Source organism: Thunnus thynnus, chromosome 1 (genome assembly GCF_963924715.1).
Source record: "Thunnus thynnus chromosome 1, fThuThy2.1, whole genome shotgun sequence".
NCBI classification, from domain to species: Eukaryota; Metazoa; Chordata; class Actinopteri; order Scombriformes; family Scombridae; genus Thunnus; species Thunnus thynnus.
The window spans coordinates 9,888,172-9,909,005 of NC_089517.1; the positions used below are offsets into that span (position 1 = coordinate 9,888,172).

Genomic DNA, 20,834 nt, shown 5'->3' on the forward strand with positions numbered 1-20,834 from the left:
CAAAACAATTGGTTATCAAAATTTTTGATTAATTTTGAGACCTTTTAAGAAAAAGTCCAAATTCTGATTCCAGCTTCTTAAATGTGAGTTTTTTGGTTTCTTTAGTCTTCTATGATGGTAAACTGAATATCTTTAGGTTGTGGACTGTTGGCCAGGACAAGACTTTTGAGGGAATCACTTTGGACTTTGACATTTTTCACCATTTAAACATTTTATAGACCAAATGACTGGATGATTAATCAAGAAAGTGAGTCAGGTTAATGAAAATATGAAAAGTTGTTAGTTGCCGCCTGTCCTGCAGGTGTGCAATATGACTGTAGTCTTTTAGCAGCCTGACTGTCCCGACCATCACTGTTATGTGTTTAGCGTCATAAACATGAGCTGATGGAGCCTCAGCTGTAACTGGGTGGTTGGGACATAAAGATTTCACCTGGCAACTACAATCCTGACATCCAATTGAACATATTGAGGATGAACTGTAACAGAGTTTTAGTATAAAGGAACATCCACTTATTAAACTTATACCTGCATCATCAACTTCATGACAACATAAAATTTCACCTTCCTACATGCATCAGAGCAAGATGGTGAATTCATACCAGCTTCCATCAGTTTAATAATCAGTTTTAATCAGTTGTCCTGTTTATATTTAAGACAGACGGATCATTGGTCATCACTTAATGGGTTAAAAAAAAAAAAAGAGGAATCATAGTTAATAATTAGATCTCTTTATTAAGAGGAATATTACACATGATTCTACAGTCCTCGAGGTGTTTTGAAGTTCATTCCAATTGTTGGCTGAGTGACTTGAAGGTTAGAAAGGCCACCAAAGTCCTAGAAGAGGAAGAAGAAAGTATTTAACATTTATAATGATGGAAGTTCTTCCCTTTTTCTGTTATTTAGGTAGATATAAAAAAATCACTTATTTCTATCTGAGGTACAGTGTGAAAAGTTTAACAAACTCTTTTCACCAAGAAAAGCTTATGACATTATTATAGCCGGCAGTTTAGCTTGATATAACTTGTATGCAGTCATGTCTAAAACTACTTTTTCAATGTAATAAAGAAAATATTCTGGCTTGTGCACATTTTGAGTTGTCAAACACAGATACAACTAGTAGTATTAACACCCAAAACCTTGCTACTGTGCATACTGACTCACATAAATGAAGCAGCCACCATCAGTGTTATTATTACCACATATGCATTTCCTGCTATTACAACTCATAAAGTCTGCCATACACAAATCATGTGGCCTCCAGAACAAAAGCTCATTGATGTCATTGAAAAAAAGCAAAATATTTTCTACACTTACCAGCATCTTCAGCATTTCCTTTGTGTCTGGATCCACCTCGATGAGCTCCTGGTCCAGAGCAGAGATCTAGAGGACGAGAAACAGAACAACACATTAGTTGATTAGTCTGAACTGTTCCTGCTCTGCAGCAGCTTTCTTCAACCTCTCAGACACTCAAGTTTAACATTTACAAGCAGCAATCACTGTTTATCCGTCACAAATCTGCTTTTCATAGTTGTGCAAAGTGCAGCAAAATAAACATTACAGACTGTATGCTGACTGTATCCTCAAAAAAAAAAAATCAAATCAACCAAAGCACTTATAAAAACAGCAGTAAATGTGCAAACACAGACGGGACGAGAAGAAGAGAGTGAACAGACCTCTGGGACGTAGTTGTCCCTCCTCTCTCTCTCCTCCTCCTGCAGCTTGATGGAGATTCCTCTGACTGGGCCGCGCTGGATACGTTTCATCAGGTGTGTCACATACCTGAGAGACAAAGGAACAAGTCAAAACACAGAGAAGATGTTAACGGTGGAGAAACGGTCTGTTACCTGACTACAGAAGATCTATATATTGTTATTGAACAAGGAAAAATGCATAAAATAAACTGATTCCAGCCTCACAATTAAAAATAGTTACTTGCTTTTTTTCTGTTTCATATAATTATCAACTGAGTGTTTCATTATTAGGTTTTTAAGCACTTTTATGACATTCCTCTTGATGGACATTTGCCTTCATGTCTGATGATTCATGGACTAAATTAATCTTTTTATGTTTGTTGCAGCTACAGTGTGAAATATGTTACTAAACCTAATTTTCTTTGTGCAGCTGCTCTACAGTTCACAAACAAATATTATTTCAAAATCCAGGATTTCTGTGATCCAGTGAAACTGAATTAATGCTTATTTACACAGTATAACCAGATATAATGGAATTACTTTCCATTAGTAACCACACATCATATCTGACAGCCTACGCAATTTAATATTCTACATTTGTCTGCCACAATAAATACTAAAGCAAACAAAACAGTTTAATTCAACAGAAGAGCTCTGCCTTCATGTCTGCTGAGCGCAGACACAGGACTGACCTCAAACTGTCTGGAAAAGGTTCAAGTCTGATCCGAACAAAGATGGAAGCTATGAGAACCCTTCAATCAAAACACAAAAAATAACTGCAGCACAGCGACTGTAGTAAAACCAGAGCAGAAGCAGCACCAATTAACTAACCACAGCAGTCAAACTCTCACTGTGAAGCATCTCTGCGTTCACATGCTAACACGACGTCTTCATTTTGACATCAACCCGGAACGCTCGAGGCTACGGCAAAAAAGAAAAAGGGAACGCCGTCTCGTGCTGACAGCTGACATACGTAAACAACTGTCTGGAAGAGTTCAAAACGCAGAGTGAGATGTTCCTTCCTCCAAAATCTGCGAGGACGTAAAAAAAGGCTGCGACACAGAGACAGCAGCTGTCATCGAGTGTGTTTACGATCCTTCTGATCACAAGAGCTCAATATGCAGGAGACGACGCTGAGCGTGCAAACTGTCATGTGAGCAGAACACGGTTAACGACTAGTTTACTGCTCATCTTTTTGATTCTGTAAACATCGACACCTCACATCCCGCAGCTTTTTAACAATGAGCACAAGCATCAGTAACTGACATGGTGGCGTCGGGCTTCAACTAACAATTATTTTCATCATCGATTATTCGTGTGGTCTGTAAAATGTCAGTGAATGATGTCCACAGAGCCCATAGTTCCTCTTCAAAACCTCCTGTTTTGTCTGAACATCCTCCAAAACCCAAAGATAATCCGTTTATTATCACAGCAGTATGAAAACCAGAAAATATTCACATTTAGGAAGCTGGAACTAGTGAATTTTGCCAGTTTTTGTCCAAAAAAAACCTGCTTAAATGATTATTCAACCATCTGAATTGTTGCCGAGTCAAGAACGCATGACAGCCAACGTGCACAAAGATAAACCACACATCTGTATCAACCATTAACCTTTCTAGTCATCTCTCAAACACCACACCTGATGTAGACCAGGACCAGGAGAGCTTCAAGACCTCCTGCTCTCTATAAACAGTGAAACCAGACTAAAAAAACTTCTAATAGCTCAGTGTGTCACTGCATCATCAAATGTACAGTTTCATCATGAGATAATTCATGTCCTGATGTGTGTATTTGTTTATATTAACTTGTCAGAGGCTCATTGAGAACATGCTGAAGTTCTCCTGATGTACGACAAATACAACCAAAACCAATAACCTACTTTCAGTCATGATTTCTACACAGCCGTTTTTGCTTTCTCATAACACTGTAATGTTGGAAACATAAGTTTGAACTTTCACTTTAATTAAACTGAGATCTGGCGATAACTTGATCGAAACCTGATTAAATAAAAGGCAAACACTGCAGCTCACTGTTACCGTGACGATCATCAAACAAATATTTAGTAAACTCACATCAACACGGTTATGAAACAAACTATGTAAAGCATCAAAAAACTGCCTTCTAATCATAGCAACATGATCCATACAAAAACTGTCCATTTCTACGCTTCCTGCAGCCAAAGGAACCATAACAGGACAGATTATACATCATGCAAAACTGACTCTTCTGTCAGTGGTGGAAGAGGTGTTTTAAAAGCTTGTTATATTATCCAATGTGTCAAATCTTCATCTGAAAAGTAACTAAAGCTGTAAATTAAATGTAGTGGAGTAGAAAGTAGCATAACATGGAAATACTCAAGTAAAGCACCTCAAAGTTGTACTTAAATAAAGTACTTTAGTAAATGTACTTAGTTATTTTCCACCACTGTCCTCCACACACCACTGATGCTGATCAAACCCTGTGCAACACATTTCAACAGCAACTGAACACCAATGGAAGCTCGAATCAAGCACAACAGTCGATTCATGCAAAGAAAAAGCAGAACACAGCTGCGGTCCTGCTCGCTCGCTCGCTCGCTCACTCACCCTGCGATTTTGTTGCGCAGAGGCTTGCTGGGGATGATGGCGATCTCCTCGCACACCCTCTTGTTGGTGTGGAAGTCATTTCCCAGCCGTGTGTAGTACTTCTCAATGATGACCCTGGCGGCCTTCTTTACGGTCTTGGTCCTGACACGTCCCTGAAGACAGAACACACACACTTTAGTATACACACACAAAACAAGGAAATACAGCAACAAGAGCCAAAAACATGTAGTGTCACTTTAAAGAATCACAAGGGAAGTAATCACTGATATTTAACACATTTGATTTTATATTAGTGATCAAAGCGGAACTATCATTTTCAGCTGGTGTAATGTTTTTAATTAACTCAATTTAACTGCTTTACAGCTGTGGTTCTCCATCTTTTTCACCTCAAGGACCCTAAATTAGATCAGGGACCCCCCCATCTGATAAGATATTTGCTTTTAGATGCTTTATTATACAAAATGTATGAAACCCATGACCAAAATAGTCGTAAATTCTGTCACTGTGTTACTTATGGATGGAATTATATTGAAAATAAATTATTCCCCTTTTTGCTCGGGACCCCACTTTGAGACTCGCTGCTTTACAGTGTCAAACTGTTTTTTGTTGATAAGGAAAAACACACTAACATGCCTGAACGTTGAGACTCAAAGAGAAGAATTTGACAATTTACGGAGTTTTAATACCAATTTAAACGGTGCAACTGCAACACACTAACAAGGCAAGTGAACACACCTGCTAGAGTTTGACTTTTTCATACCAATTAATATACAAATTAAGTGTAATCATTGAATATAAGCAATTAAAATGACTCCGATTGAACCAGAAGAGTTAGCCTGCATGACTGATTTGAGACCAGAAAACTTTTTTTTCCAGACATCTCAAAAATAATTTGCTTTAAGACAAAATGTTAAGCTAAACTTTTATCTGTCAATACTTTGTCTCTCTGTCAGGTTATTGGGTAAGACAGCAAAACGTCCATTACTATGATAGGTAACGGGACGTTCACACCGGAATCACCATTAAAAAAACGTAAATAATCCCACTAATACCGTTTAAATTATCTGTTTTACAGACAAGACACAAAGTCGAGTGAGATTTGGAGAGCAGAGACTGACATAAACCGGTGTAGAGAAGTATTTAGCGGTGATATCAGGCTGTTTTTTTTTTTTGACGGTTTGGTGTTCAGTGAGGAAGCTACATGGTAAGCTTCGGTTTGTATTTAACGGTTTTTATCTCCTCCGCTGTGCGTTAAAACTCAGCCGTTAGCAAAGCTCAGTGCCGTCAGTGTGCAGCGGAGGCTTCGAGCCGCCTGCTGAACACACACACGGCGAGGATTGAACAGGATTGTGAGGGCCGGTGAAGTGAAATGTTTTCGGGATACCCACCATGTTGAATCGGACCGGTGGAAGAGAAGCACCGGAGGTTCATACAGGAAGTTTATAGTTCACAGTCTGCGCCGTCACAGCGCGCCGCACCACAGCGCCCACTAGCGGCGGGAGGTGAGAACTGCAGGTAAATTTCCCCCCCAAAATTATAAACACTATTCCCCTGTTTTCACTCATGTGCTCGTTTAGAAAGCACTGACATTTAATATCATTAACTCAAGTTATCACAGCTGGAACCTAATTAACACACAAATCCCCAGGTGGAAATACTGAGAGTTAAAATTGTTCACACACCAATCAGAACTTCAGGATAGATAACAGGACCACAGGTCAGTCCACTTGTTTTGGAACAATGGATCCATAAAGACCTGCGGCAGAATAAATCTGATTTCTTTTCTTTATGTACAAACAGTTTTTTTTCCCATTGGTTTATATTAGTAAATACATGGAAATTATTTCACTGTATTCTTCATTCTACTACCTGCATTATCTTTCTTATCTTCTGATGATTTTACCTTTTTTACCTTCTTAGTTTATTGTTTATTGTATTTTGCCTTAAATGTTTCCTATTTTTAAATATCTTTGATAGCTTTTTGTTTGTTTTAAACACCTTTTTCGTAGAGCACTTTGAGCTGCATTTTATGTTATGGAAGGCCATATAAATAAAGTGTATTATTATTCTCTATTTTTGCATATTTTTACAGTACATTTACTTCTTTTTTTTTAACTCAATTTCAGTTTATTTTACTACAGTACATTGAAGGAATTACATTTTTAAAAAATATATACATGTGCTGTGTCTTTATATTGTGTTTATCATGTAAAGAGGTTGTTCTGAGGGGGAAAACCATAAGCATCATAATAAATAGCAGTACCAGATTTTTTACAGTAGTGTTTTGAATTGATCTCACCAGTGTGTAATGGCTATTTTGTAGTGTTTGTGTGTATTTGATGACTTTTGTCTGATGTCTGAAGGCAAAGTTTGGTTTAGATGTAAGATTATGTGGTTTTGACATGGAAGTTTGAAGTGTGTGAGGATGAGTGTGCAGTTATGCATTTGTGTTTAGATTTTTGGGAAATAGAGCATCATTTCAAGAAATGTGTCTTAGCAATTGAGAAAAACTGCAATAGTTTCAGAGTTTTTCCAGTCGAGTGCTCATATGAACACTGGCAGAAGTTTTCCTGTCTGTAATCATTCCTTCTGTCCATAGCGGCTATTAAAGATATACTGCACACTTAAATATGTTTGTTGTTTTTTTTTTTTTTTAGCTGTAAACCGAATTATATGACTGTACTGTGATTAAACACATCAATGCTGGCGTTAATATTGACACTGACACCAAGTTTATAAAAAATCGGCATTTCATGGGTTGAAAATGGCTCAACCTGTCATCTGCTAAAGAAAGTCCAAAATATTTGGACGGCTTTTTTGCCAGAAAACATATAAAGCCAAGATTCTATCAAAGGTGGAACATTGCTTTAAAAATAAAATATGTTGCTGTATCAGTTGCTCACCTGCATCCTTGTGCAACAGAAAATATACAACCTCAGAATGACTGATTGTAAACTTAATCTGTGATCTTAAAGGAGAGGTTCACAATTCTTCAAGTCTGTCTTAAAACAGTTGGGTGTCCATGTGAACACTCGCTGTAATCATTCCTCCTGTTCATACTGGCTATTAAATGATCCCCATAAAATGTGCTTTCAATGTAAGTGATGGGGGCCAAAATCCACAGTGGGTCCGCAGTGGATCATTTTGTGCAAAAACCCATTTAAAAGTTTATCTGAAGCTTATGAAACGTCAGCAGTCTGTCAGATCAAGTGGATATCTGCCACATTTACAGACTTGGGAGGTGTATGAAGACCAAAAAACCTCACGTCGTCTTCTGCAGCTGGTCTCATCAACTGGCCCAGGACCCCCACAGACACAGACTCTATCCCCCTTCATGGATATTACACATTATATACCGACATAAAATCTATAATCTTATATTGCACATCTGTGAACTCATCACATCTAACATGAAACATTACATGTTTAACCTTTAGAGTTCAACTGTACAACTGTTAATTTTGATATTAATATTTAATTTTACTTACTAACTCATCTGTTTTCAATGTGGGGAACCCCCAAAGATCCCAAAATACACCTAAGAGATGATAAAGAAAAAGATAGGAAAAAAGAAAAACATGTCCTAACTACACAAATTATTTTTTCTTATCGTAAGACTATAAAGTAACCCGTCTTTAAGCCTCCTAAATACTAGTCAATGAAGGAACATTACTCTACTCACAACTAATAAATATACAGCTTGTGACGGAGGGGTCATGTGTGGACGTTGCTTTGATTTAAAGGGTCACAAACCAAAAAAGTTGGGAGCTACCGTCGTAAATACCAATCAGAGTCTTATCCTCGACTATAACTAATGTAAATCTGCCATCTGGACAACATACTCTGGAAAGAAACATCTCGTTCTTAGCCAGATGACCTCTGACACCAAGTTCTTCATAAGTTCCTCTTTAAAAGACTTATTGAAGCACCTGCTGTCTGTGTTCATGTTTATTGTCATGATGTAATGTGTTTTACATCCTAATAAATAAAAAAAAGAGAGAGAGAAATAAATGATATCAACTCCCTGTGAAGAGGCCAAGGCATGTGGACGAAGGAGAAAAACATGAGACAAAAAATTTTAAAGAGTCTCTTCTCCACAGTTTAGGCACTAACCAGATTTTTTCCGTTACTTTAGAAACAGAGAATCAGTGAAGGTATGTTAATAAGTGCCAAGACATCAGAATGAAGTCCTGACCTGAAACAAAAAGGACAAAATCTTATCATGTATTTGAATCTCATATTATAAATCTACTCCCAACATTTATATAAACTAGCTGGTATCATCATCATCTATGTACATTTAATGTTTCCATTAAATGACTCGTGGTATCAGAAGCAAAAGGTACAAAATCATTTGACAAAAGACATTCCCACAAGGTGGAGAGATCTTTTATTTTACATAAAAAAGGGTGCAAACTGGAGTTTCCCTTTAGGTGTGGAGGGAATAAAAAGTGATTTTATAAGGTTCATGTGTGACACATTGTATTATATGAATCCAAGGAGGAAAAACAAAAAAACATAAAAATAAAATTAAAAAAAAAAACGCTTTTCAGATAAAAAGGACCTTTACCTTTCTGCAAATTAAAAATATGAAACCATAAAAAGAAGAAACTTGGGTCCTTCATTCATTGAAGCCCTTGACTAACTCATTCAAATACATTTTTGAAGTGACATTCATATTTCAACACAATAATATTTATTTACAGTTTTTCTCTTAATCATAGCTCTGGAAAAAAAAAAAGAAAAAAAAAAAACAATGTTGAGGGGAGGATAAACTCTTTGAACTGTACAATTTGATTTTTCCACAGTCTGAGAGGGAAAAAAAAAATGATCAAAGAATACATCTTTTATCTGGAACCCCAACAGAAAGAACAAAGACTACAACTGTGAACTCTGTACAATTTACAATTTTCAAATAATCATCACAATATTGCAGTAAATGTCACCCTAAACCTCTCCCTCAAAGAAAAAATATACAGTAAATCCAAGACAATTCTACAGTACAGCAACAAGGAAAAGTGCCAGAGAACCCAAAAAAATAAAAATAAAATAAAGACCTAAGCCATTCATTCACACTTTTACTGTCCTTTGCTTTGATTTACACAGCTTTGACACACAGGAACGTGACTTACACACAACCAGAGTAAATCCAACGCAATCAACACAAAGAGGCAAAGTCTGACTCAAGTGAACGCTTTAAGAAATGGTGGGAACTGAAATGGAATGTGTTGTGAGAAGAAATGAAGACTTTTCTTTTTTTTTTTTTTTTTGTTTTTTTTTTTTGTAATTTATTTTACATGAGGACTGGAAGCCATAACGTCTCACTGACCCGACAGTATATGAGCCCTACAGGAGAGAAAATTCACCGGAGAAGACCGCCGTCGTCTCCAGATAAGCCATGCAGATACAAATCATACAGAGTACTCTTATATTGCTCTGTACGAGGCCCAGAGAGTAAAAAGTAAATACATCAGAGTAATATATCTATTATATCTACCATTTTCAGCCGTGAGCTAAAGAGCGAGGCGACCCACAGTTTTAAGGAAGAAGCAGATGTTGCAAAGATGACCAGTCACATAAACTCACGTCCGACTCTGAAATTATAAAACTTGGTCGATAAAAAAGGTTTCTTTTGAGTTATAACAGAAAAAAAGAGAAAAGAAACCAACAGGAACGAGTCATAAAAACACTTTTTTTCCCCCCCTGACGCTCTCCAACACTGAATCGAGCCATCTTGCTCTGCGATTTTTCAAAAAATGACAAGTGGACACAGTTTTTGACGTCAAGGACACAAGGTGGAATGCGATGATCAAAAAGACATTCAACTTCATATTTTCCTGGCACAGGTAAAAGGCATGGGCTAGTAGTAGTAGTAGTCAGGAATGGCACTCGGGGAATTCAAGAGGGGGGGGAAACATTGAAGGCTATATAGTCTGGATATCCATCTCACTACGCACGGAATACTTTTCAACTTTTCTTAAGGTGTCGCTGATGCTTTGCGGGGAGAATCGCAGGGCAGCAGATGTCAGCAGGTTTGGCGTCTGAAAAAACAAAAAAAAAAGATTTCACAGACACCAGATAAAGATACAGATGAATGTTTCACAGAGACAAAAAACAAAAAAAGTGATTTTTTTTTTTAAACCTCCAAACCAACATCTGACTGCATCTCTCGTCCGGGTGGAAAAATGACGATTCAAGTCTCATCCGGTCATTTACACCAGTGAACACGGGACACCGCAGGTGAGTCTGACAGACTTTAACCTGTCCAACACCGTCAAGAGGCACTAAGAAATGAATACCTGTCATTCAAATAGCCTGTTTTCCCACCGTTCCCCTAAAATCCTATGTGTGGAATTACCATGGTAACGACTGAGAAAAATAATAAAAAAACAAAAAAAAAAAACAAAAAACAGAAAAGGTCCCGTAGATTTTCATATTCAAGTACTTTCAATAACACAATAACTTAGACCCCCGAAGTAAGTGACATGAGTAACCAGGGGTGAGAAAAAAAACAAAACAAAAACAAAAGCTATACAGTGTAAATACACGCAACAAGCAGGTTTACATACTGATTCATTGAGATAGTTTGCAACATCTACAACATTGTATTTCTAAAGATGAAGGAGCAGGTCCGCAAAACGCCAAATCTAACACTCTGCTGGGAGCTGATTTTAATCTAGGACTTGCATGTGAGTGTGTGTGTGTGCATGCGTGTGTGTGTGTGTGTGTAGAGAGGAGGAGGAGGGTGTCATGGCACAAAAAGGAGTGGGCGGGGATAAAAAAAAAACAAAAAAACAAACCCCCCCAAAAAAAGTGTATTCCCTGCACCCTATAGGGAAGGCCTTGCACACGAGGCAGCTACAATTAAAGTAATAAGCACGTTTAAAGTACAGTATTAAGAAGGCAGGGTCTCGTTAGGGAAAGCCGGGGTCAACAAATGTAGTGCAGTCATGGTGTCGAGCTTCTTTTTTTTTTGTTTGTTTGTTTGTTTTTTGTTACCCTCTCTTTCCCCATAAAACCATGGCTATTTGGAATGGGAAAAAAAAAATGCATTAAAAAAATTCACATTAGCAAGATACAAAATAAAAAAATAAAAACACCTATGAAATTCACTCTGTAAAGGAGGATAGGCAAGGTGACATATTGAGGATATTGTTTCAAGGCAGTCCTCCATGACACGAAATTAAAATAAGAAAAAGAAAAAAAGAAAAATGGTAGGGAAATGTTCACGTATCCGCCCTTTGCGTTGACGCTTTCTCTCTCTCTCTCTCTTGACGTTTGCAGAAGAGAGCGCTTCAGCAGAGTCGCCCCAAACATCAAACGTTGCTTTTGCAGCACAGAGGGGTCTTCAGACTGGACATGTAGGGGGCGGGGGGGGGGGGGGGGGGGGGGGGGGGGGGACGACATCTTTAACACCGTCGTAGATTATTACACCAAACCTTCCATTTGGCATCGCTCTCTTGGGAATACATGTTCAGTGTTAAACGGGAAGTCATCAACTGCTCTACACTAACTAGTAACAGTCCACAACTTTGGGCTTTATTATACAGGTGACCCCCAAACAATTGCGCTGCAAACAAAAAAAAAAAAAAAAAAAGAAAAAAATCTCACAACCATCATGCTGCCACCTTGTTTATCCAGACTGGTGATGTGATGTGGTGGTCTGTTGGTTGGTCGGTTGGTCGGTTGGTTGGTTGGTTGGGGTTAAGGCATTGGACAGTAGCGCCGAGAGGCTGTGATTTAATCTCCAAAACCATCTCACGCCAGTTTCTCTTGGCGCTCCAAAGCAACATCCCCCCCAGTGTCTACTGGTGTAGAGTCCGTTATTATTTAACCATCACATTATAAGATCAAGAACATTTAAGACCCTCCCACCCCCCCCCCAAAATCCATTTAGTTTTGGTCTCACTTTTTTCCTGTTTTTTTTTTTTTTGTTTTTGTTTTTTTTAAACATTGGTCTTGCTTTTAAACTGCGTAACTGCAATTTCCTTCCCATGCGCATGACAGATTATATAAATGCTCCAAAGTCATTTACGGTTCTGTCCATACATTCAGTGTGTATGTTGTAGAATTAGTAAGAAAACTGGTGGCAACTAAGAGATAAATAGCATAAATAGCATTTTTTTTTTTGTTTGTTTTTTTTTCAGCCCAACTACAAGTGTCAAGTTGCTGCTCATCACAAAAGCCAACAGGACCAAAACTGCATGAGAGTCAAAAAGAGACTGTAGTGTGTTTTGACAGCGGCGTGGTTAAGGGGAGTGCTTTAACCAAGCAGCGTGAGCAGAAATCATCCTCAGAGAACACAGTGCAGGAGGCGTCTCTGGTCTTCTGTTCTCTCAAGCCCGGGTCCCGGTGCCAGGGTTGACCTCTTTGGAGGAAAAAAGTGCAGGGGGCCAAATGGCTGACTGACGCTCTTTTGTGCCTGTTTGTTGAATATAGGCGGTTACGCTCTTGGCTCCTCATGTGTTCAGGTTTACATTCAGTCCCACGTCTGGAATGACCAAAAGGGCTTTGTGTCAAAATGAGTTAGCAAACCAACAAGGGGGGCGAAAAAAAAAAAAAAAAAAACACTCTCATGTGGGACTTGACAGAGGCGAAATGAAAAAATATGATTTTGTGAGTCACAGAGAAATCAAAAAAGGACAATGAAATCCTAGTATGCAACATGATTCCACAGGAAGATCCGTCTCTTCCTTTTGCAATACCGCGGAAGGGAAACAGGAGCAAAAAAAAAAAAAAAAAAAAAGCCAAAAATGAGGAGAGAAAAATGCGTCTTGGAGAGGAAAAACAACAAAAAAAAGACAAAAACAAATTTATCCTCTGCAAAATTCCAACAAAAAAAAGTTCCCCTTTTGGCCTACTGGCCTGCAAAACATTCCCACACATCTTGGAGGAGGAAAAAAAAAAAAAAAAAACAACAACAACAAAAACAAAAAAAAAAGGACTCCCATCAAAAAGACACAAGCGTCTTGTACATCTCAACAAACCATTTCGACTGGTCCCTCCAGAGAAACAATTCAATCAAGATCTCTCAGCTGTCTCCTTTTATTCTGAATGGGACCTTTACTGATTTCTGAAATCACAATCAACTGAGCCGGACACTCGGAACGTTTCAGGCCGGTGGCGGATGATCATTTGTGTCGCGGCGTGTTCTTCTTCCGTTTTCGCTTGAAGAAACAGCAGCACCTGCAGACAGAGACGGACATTAAACCCACATGTAGATGAGTGAGGCTTCAGATGAAACAAAAGAGAAAGAACAAAAACAAACAAAGACGAGCGGACTGCTTAAATTAGTGTGTTAAATATCACAAAGCTTAATTTGACTCATTCAAATCTGGACATCAATTTGTTTTTTTGGGGGGAATCATAATAATGACGACTGCAGCCGGCAAAAGGTTTTAATTAGTAAAACAACAACAGCATCAAAGACGAGATGGATGCGTTTCCATCCACCAAGTGTTTGCATGCTTATTCACCTCCCGACATGTTCGAGCTGTCGACGTGAGCAGCGACATGACGGAGAGGACTCGACTACACACCGCTGCAGTGACTCTGAAGGAGATATTTCTCTTATGCAAAAAAATATAATAAAAAAAAAAAAAATGGAGCAGTGCACACAAAGAGCACAAGACACGATGAGCCTGAATGATCAATAAAAACATACAAAGACAAGAAAAAAGCTGTGGATCAAGACATAGGACAGTGACTGGGTACTCTTAGATTAATTCAGTAAAAAAAACGAAGAATGGTGCACCATGCAACAAGTTTAACGATCTTAATCCTTCTTCAGAGAGTTTGGGATACATTCCCAACGGCTTGAATGAAGAGATTTCATTTGCTTGTTTCTTATGAACTGAATGTAATTTGTGTTTTTTTTCCCTTCTGTTTATTATTGTCTATAAATTGTTTTATCATATGTTTGTGGCTCCCCCTGCTGGGATAGACCTGTTGTGCCAGTTGTGGACATTTCTAATTAACCCCCCCTGCGTCTGCTGATTGTGTAATTACCAGTACGCACGCTGAAGAACGGCGTCTTACTTGAAATGTCTTTGTGGGGATTAAAAAAGTCAATTTGGAGTGCTGTCCTAGTCTTTCTTTATAATTATCAACTACTTTAAGGGTTCAGCACCCAGTTTTCATGGTATTATGAGTTGAGTGTGTTGTATCTTACTTTTTTCAATAAAAACATACAAAGACAAGAAAAAAAAAAGCTGTGGATCAAGACATAGGGTACTCTTAGATTAATCCATTAAAAACGAATAATGGTGCACCATGCAACAAGAGTTTTACGATCTTTATTCTGAAGCCAAATGTGTTACTAACAGGCACACAGAAGAGAGAAGTGATGGTTTAGTTCACTTAGATTGATATACTTCTTGTTGTTTCTGCCCTGATGTGACACTTGTTCTTACTTTTAGGTTTTAAGAGGCAGAACGGTTTATTCTCTACTCATTATGTGTCACTTTCAACATCAGGTGACGGTTAAAAAAATAAATAAATAAATAAAAAATTAACACACAGTATTTCAGTGTTCTCAGAGGTGTGTGGCACAAAATGTACCAGTGAAGAGTTCACATTTAAGATTTTATATATAACAACTCCACTGGGCCCAGCCTAGGCTGGTCCACTCCCTGTCCCATGAGTCTGATGTGGACTAGAGCAGAGAGGGACTCACCACAGGTTGAGCATTTTCACGCAGCTACAGAAGAAGAAGAGAGAGGAAAGAGTGTAAAGAGAAAAGAAAGATAGATTAATACAGCAAGACCAAGATGATGGGACCGGGCACATGCCACACAAACATGCACACACGCACACACACATACATACACATACCAACAGGACACAGGTGGACACGGAGAGAGGGGAACGTTTGAAAGGTTAAAAAGGAGAAAAGATTATAGTGAAATCTAGTCTGCAGCTGTTTCTTCTTATGTTAGAGGTCCAAGAGCACATCCGGGCTGAGTGTTGGGTTTATTATGTGTCCCAGAATTTACAATATAAGTTTTGTATGAGTGTGTATTGAATCTTGAAAATTACAGTCTGCTTCCTGAAATATTGGATGGATTGTTCATATGATTAAGTTTTTTGTTCTTTAGTTCCTTTTTCTAATATTTTTAATGTCAGACATTGAACGCCGTCGCCATCTTGGTAACAGCTGGTGGATTGTTGGCAACTAATTATTTTCATTATCCATTAATCTGCTGATTATTTTCTCCATTAATCAATTAAGCTTTTTGTCTATTAAATGTCAAAAAACTGTAAAAAAAAAAAAAAAAAAAAAAAAAAAAGAAATTCTTAAAGCCCAAAGTGAGGTCTTCAAATGATGCGTTTTGTCTGATCAACAGTCCAAAATCCAAAGATTCAGTTTAAGATCATGTATGACACACAAATATTTCAAATCCTCACATATGAGAAGCTGCAACCAGCTAATATTTTTCCTCAAAAAAAAAAAAAGAAAAAAAAAGACTAAAACAAAGATCAAAACAGTTGCTGATTAATTTTCTGTTGATCTACTACTGGAGTAATTGTTGCAGCTTTAGTTGAGAGTAAAAACAACAGGCGTAATGATGGAAATGAGTCGAGGATTTTACTGTTTTATCCCTCACAAAGTCGGATTTGTTGAGTTTTATAAACATATTGGAATTATTTCAATAAATAAACCAAAAGCAGTGTACTGGTGGTACAGTATTGTATGTCAGTGTGGCACCACTGTAAGGAAATCCATACTCCACAAGAATCTATTGAAACTTAATGGGGCTCAACCACTGTGCAATGCAGTCAGCTAGAAAAGAATAAATGAGCTGGAAGATGTATGAGCCTATATTATGATTTTATTAACTATGCATTATAGCTATATATCAGTGATAGAAACAGAGATCCAGACTAAACCTGAAGAGACTGGAAATTATTTGTTATTGTTCGACAGTTAGATACAAATTTCGGCCCATGAATGTAAAATGTAAAGATGAAAGAGTCAACTATACGTGTGGTATTAATTCACCACAGAAACCCTGATATTCCCTCAAAAAAGGCAAAGCATTAATTAAACGGCATGAGTAGTGTGATTTGCATTCATCACTTCATGTTCTTATAGCAAGCATCGACTTGTTTGACGAGGTATCAAAGAGGCTGCCGGTAAACACGCCAATCATCATATCAAACAATTGTGTGAATGGAAACAACAGGAGGACAGGCCTGTCATCTCGGCAGAAATAGAAATGAGCGCAAATTAATGCGAGTGAACCTCTGGGAGGATTCATGAGGGAACAGAGCAGAAGGGAATCGTTTTTCACGGTGGCTTTGATTCACTCTGGTGGGAAAGATGGTACATGTTTATTAAAATAACTACATGGAATTGAGCTAAAACCCTAATAAACATCTTTTATCCTGATATATTAGATGTATTAGGACATCTAGTGTAACAGGAAACCTCTTCGAGTTTAACTTTGCTGTTTGCAACGATGTCACAGGATAAAATCTTATAGCTTCTTTAGGAAAGAGGAAAACTGAGCTTGTGGGAACCTTATAATTGAACACGCAACAAAATTAACACACATTTTGTTTGGATTACAGCAATACTCCACTGTTTTAGTTGTGTATATACCAGTAACGGCCATTAAAAGAGCAATTTATCTGCTTAAATTATTATTATTGTTAATTCAGATGTAACACACACTTCTACCAGCTACACACTCCAAACCCTAACTAGGCCTACTTAGCTAATATTTAACAATTAAAACTTTTATCCAGTAGCATTATTCCATGGGCTTCACCATGAACGCGCGTTTCCACTGCGGCCTTATAACGGCGGATAACTGCTCTGTTTGCAACGTTGAGGTCCGGCTTGGTAGCAGAACCAACTACACACAACTCTTGACCGCTTCCTACCCCTCAAACCTCGAAGCCTGAACTGAAAGACTAAACACATGTCTTTTACGTCTTGTTGTGTGCAGCTCTCAGTCCTTTTTGTAGCTTGTAACTTAATCTCTGGTTTGCGAATTTTGCTCCTGAGCTCCTGTTAGTCTAACAAACAACAAACAAACACTGTGTAACGTAATATTCAACAACCTCAAATTCAAACTGTTCTTCTCAGTCGGCTGAACCGTGTGTCGTTCAGCCCAGCGGTGCAGCAGCGTGGCATCATTGCTGCTAATGGTGCTGAAGACTTAAGATAAACTGAACAAAGCCAACAGCAGCAAGAGTAGTTTCCATGTCTGCTCCACTCGGGGAGGAAAAGAAGTGACTTTTGCATACAATGGCGTCATGAACGTAACCTCTATACTGTACATGTGAGTTAGTCTCCACACAGATGATCTGGTAGCTGCCACAACACAGAGGACACTGACAGAATCTGTATTGCATTGATCAGTAGCAGTTAATAGACACGGAGATTTGGGTGATCAACAGTGGAATACTTCTTTCATGATGAAGATGATCAGGCCGCTAGAGGTGAGGTAGCCTGTGTTAGCGCTCAGACTACCATTACGAGAACTCGTATTAGCTCCATATGAGAAGTTAATCCAACTATTTGAGTTATTGGCTCTTTATGTCTTAAAAAAAAAAAAAAATCTAAGCGAGAGAACAGTATAGAGACAGGCAGCAGTCAAGATCAAAAAAACCCACACAGTCAGACAGGAGATAAGAGGGGCAGGAGCAGGATGACAGCTGGGGGTGCGGGGCTGTCACAATTCCACAGCATAGCAAAAGATGAGAGAGACAAGAGAGAGAGAGAGAGGTAAGAGAGGAAGAGCGGGAAAAGACAGGAAGCGACAGATGGGACGTGGAGGAGAGGTGTGGCGGGTGCATGACACATACTTGGCCTCGTCGACCACTTCCACCTCTGCCTGAGCTGTAATCGGAGCGTTGGAATGAGCTGCCAGAGGATCGTCCGCGTTCAGCTCGCCGTTGGTTGAACTGACCACCTGCGGCACAGACGGGCGTTACTTCAGATCCGCCCACTGATGTTTGTGTTAATCCACAAAACAAGTTTCATGTTAACATGTGAAAAAAAAAACAGGCACTGCTGTGATGGAAAGTAGTCTGGTTAAAGAAATAGTGCAGAAAATGTTACTTTACTGTCTCCTCTACAACGGAAACATGTCACTCAGCAGCAAAGAAAAAAAAAAGCACATCACATTAATGGGTTGTATTAAATGACTTTTTTCCTCACTGCTGTCTGTCAGGATATAGTCACCACAGTTGGAAATGTTCATATCCTACACATAAGGCCCTTTAAAGCAGATGGCCCTAAAAGGCAACAACAGGTGGTTGGAGTTTAAGGAACCTACAAATGACGTCTCTTTGGAAGATTTAAAACAACATAATAAAATAACATGATTTACCTGTTTTATAATGTATATTTAACAGTCTAATGTGTATAATTTATCATTCTGCATTTTTAGAATCAGGAATTTTGATCTGTAAATGTCATTAAATTTAATCAAAAATGATTTTCTAGCTTTTAAATTTCACTTTGCAGTCCTGCACAGAAGAAAAACCTAAAAAAACACAAGCAATCTGAAAATCAGAAAGACATAAATGAACAAACATCACTTGTGAAAACAAACAACAAAAAAAAAGATGGTCTGCTGACAGACAAATATAACATTACAATATGCAATAAATAAGTGTTGATGGATGTCCCATTAACCTGCAGAAGAAATAACATAATTACTGAAAAAAAATGTGTTTTTATATGCATGGGTGTATACAGTGTAAACATTTGTAAATCCCAGTCTACCCACACCTGTTACTGCCATTCATGTTGGAACAGTGTAGAAAAAACAACAAACTGTTGGTAAAATGATTTATTTACTTTCGCTCAAACTGCTACAAATATCACAACCAACAGGCTGCACAAAGATCACTTGTGCTTTGAAAGAGATGAAATGTGACTGTTGAGTTTATTACTGCCAGCTGACCACAATGTAATGTCTGTCTTTTTGCATTAAGTGATGTGAACACTGTGTTTGGGATTTGCCTTCTTCATGATCAGCTATTAGTTTTTCTCTGGGCCACACTACACATTTAAGAATTTAAAAGAAAATTCTGCAATATTAAAATTTTAATTGTAAAGCTAAATAAATAGGTTGAAGGATCAGTAATCATTTTAATTGCTTTCATATAAAATAACATCATTGTTCTGGAAAGTGACAGTGTAAGAATGCAGATTTCTGGCATTTGTTGTGTTAATCTATAGTTTAATGCAGCTATCTGTACATCTTCATTAGCTTTATGTATCTCATCCTTCACCGTGAGTCCAATCAGAGCTGGAGAGACATTGGTAGACAACCGGGAGACAAAGGGGAAATACCAACTGTATGCACTGTTTCAACATGAACGGCATTTAGTAGAATAAGAGGAGATCTGCTAAATCCTAACACTGTACACACCTATGCAAACATAGCTCCTTGGAGACAGGGACAATCTTGGGTAATGGCAAGGAGTCAAAAATTACACAAGGATGTTCCTCTAAGCATAATGACCCTTTACTACTTAAGAGCATGCACTTAGCCGGCTGAGCCATGTCCCCCTGCCATGCAAGAGGCGGTCTTCGTCTTGCAAGGAATGTTCAAGCGCCATGACGAGTAGGACCTGAGATCAAAATGCCAAAACCAAGGCTGCTGTTTATAAAGCTTCATAACATCTTCACCATCTGGGGTGGGTGGCACCAGATGACATGCATATGGTGGTGCAGAAAAAATAACATTTCCCAGCCAGGGGTAAAGGGGTGGGGGAGGAGTATGGTGGTAGATCTGTCTCACACATACACACACACACACACGCCTAAAATACAAATGTCGTGTCCTGTTAAAAAGTCTGGTATCTAGTATTTTGCATATCCTTGTGAATCATAAACACTAATTTAAAATGCCAATGACATTCAGGAAATTAACACCAATTTGTGATGACCTATGAGCAGTCATTTTATATGGTTTTCTGCTGAAGAATTCAATTACAGGAAAAAAAGTGTTTCTAGGGTGGAGAGTGCCACTTTGTCCTCTCTGTATGACTCTCAAATGTGTATAAAAATAGCCTTAAATTAACATTAGCAACTAAAATGAGGCTAAATTTGACTGAGAAATACAGAATGGCTATTTTAATGATAAAACTTTCCTTAAAAATTTGTTCAAAAATATTGTGAGTTGATCATTTTATCTTTGAAACAAGATGGGAGATAGAAAGATACAAATAAAATTAGCTGTACCTAGCTAACCTAGCAAACAAATATCCAAAATATTACATCTGTTTGAAAAATACTGCTTAGCTTTAAAAATCTTGGCTGATGACCATAGAAATTTACAGACAGTCTTTGTGTTCTCTCGATCAGGTTCTATGAGACAGATCTGACTCCATAGAGACTGTGTAGGGGCTATTGGTTGATCAGGTGAGGGGTGTATACCTGCACTGAGCCCCCGTGCCTGTCCGCTGCCAGGTGGGAGGTCAGATAGGACGAGTTTGCTTGGCGAGTGGGCTGCACCTCCCATGCTCCTCGTCGATCAGAGACCGCTGTCTGCTCAGGAGTCGGGGGCATCGGTGATGGGAGGGGGGGAAGTGG

At 38.4% G+C, this 20,834-nt stretch overlaps 2 protein-coding genes and 1 long non-coding RNA gene across 4 annotated transcripts in view; 1 reads left to right on the forward strand and 2 right to left on the reverse strand.

Moving 5' to 3' along the window:
- Positions 1 to 712: 712 nt before the first annotated feature.
- LOC137174384 (small ribosomal subunit protein eS17-like) lies at positions 713 to 5,770 on the reverse strand. The gene is made up of 5 exons (XM_067579664.1): positions 5,665 to 5,770; positions 4,277 to 4,428; positions 1,674 to 1,779; positions 1,315 to 1,380; positions 713 to 834 (listed from the first exon to the last, which is right to left on the reverse strand). The coding sequence occupies exons 1-5, from the start codon at positions 5,665 to 5,667 to the stop codon at positions 757 to 759; spliced, it is 405 nt and encodes a 134-aa protein (XP_067435765.1). The 5' UTR covers positions 5,668 to 5,770; the 3' UTR covers positions 713 to 756.
- Positions 5,771 to 10,432: 4,662 nt separating this feature from the next.
- Positions 10,433 to 12,476, forward strand: LOC137174615 (uncharacterized). The gene is made up of 2 exons (XR_010925421.1): positions 10,433 to 10,516; positions 12,424 to 12,476. It is a non-coding gene; the product is annotated as an uncharacterized lncRNA (long non-coding RNA).
- The window catches only part of csnk1g1 (casein kinase 1, gamma 1), a 31,294-nt gene continuing 22,713 nt past the window's right edge, over positions 12,254 to 20,834 (reverse strand). Inside the window, exons 11-13 of one of the 2 annotated variants that reach the window (XM_067579788.1) lie at positions 20,679 to 20,789; positions 18,092 to 18,198; positions 12,254 to 13,462 (exon numbers count right to left, since the gene is read on the reverse strand). In XM_067579788.1, the coding sequence (XP_067435889.1) occupies positions 13,408 to 13,462; positions 18,092 to 18,198; positions 20,679 to 20,789 (273 nt within the window). In that variant the 3' untranslated portion in view covers positions 12,254 to 13,407. The remainder of the gene's footprint in view (positions 13,463 to 18,091; positions 18,199 to 20,678; positions 20,790 to 20,834) is intronic. The other variant, XM_067579871.1, reaches the window with a different exon arrangement.

Excerpts from the sequence above, each read along its gene's own strand:
- LOC137174384 (XM_067579664.1), bottom strand. Across the intron at positions 1,780-4,276 it reads CTGCGCAACAAAATCGCAGG|GTATGTGACACACCTGATGA; the intron begins GTGAGTGAGCGA and ends TTTGTCTCTCAG. Across the intron at positions 835-1,314 it reads AGGAAATGCTGAAGATGCTG|GACTTTGGTGGCCTTTCTAA; the intron begins GTAAGTGTAGAA and ends TTCCTCTTCTAG.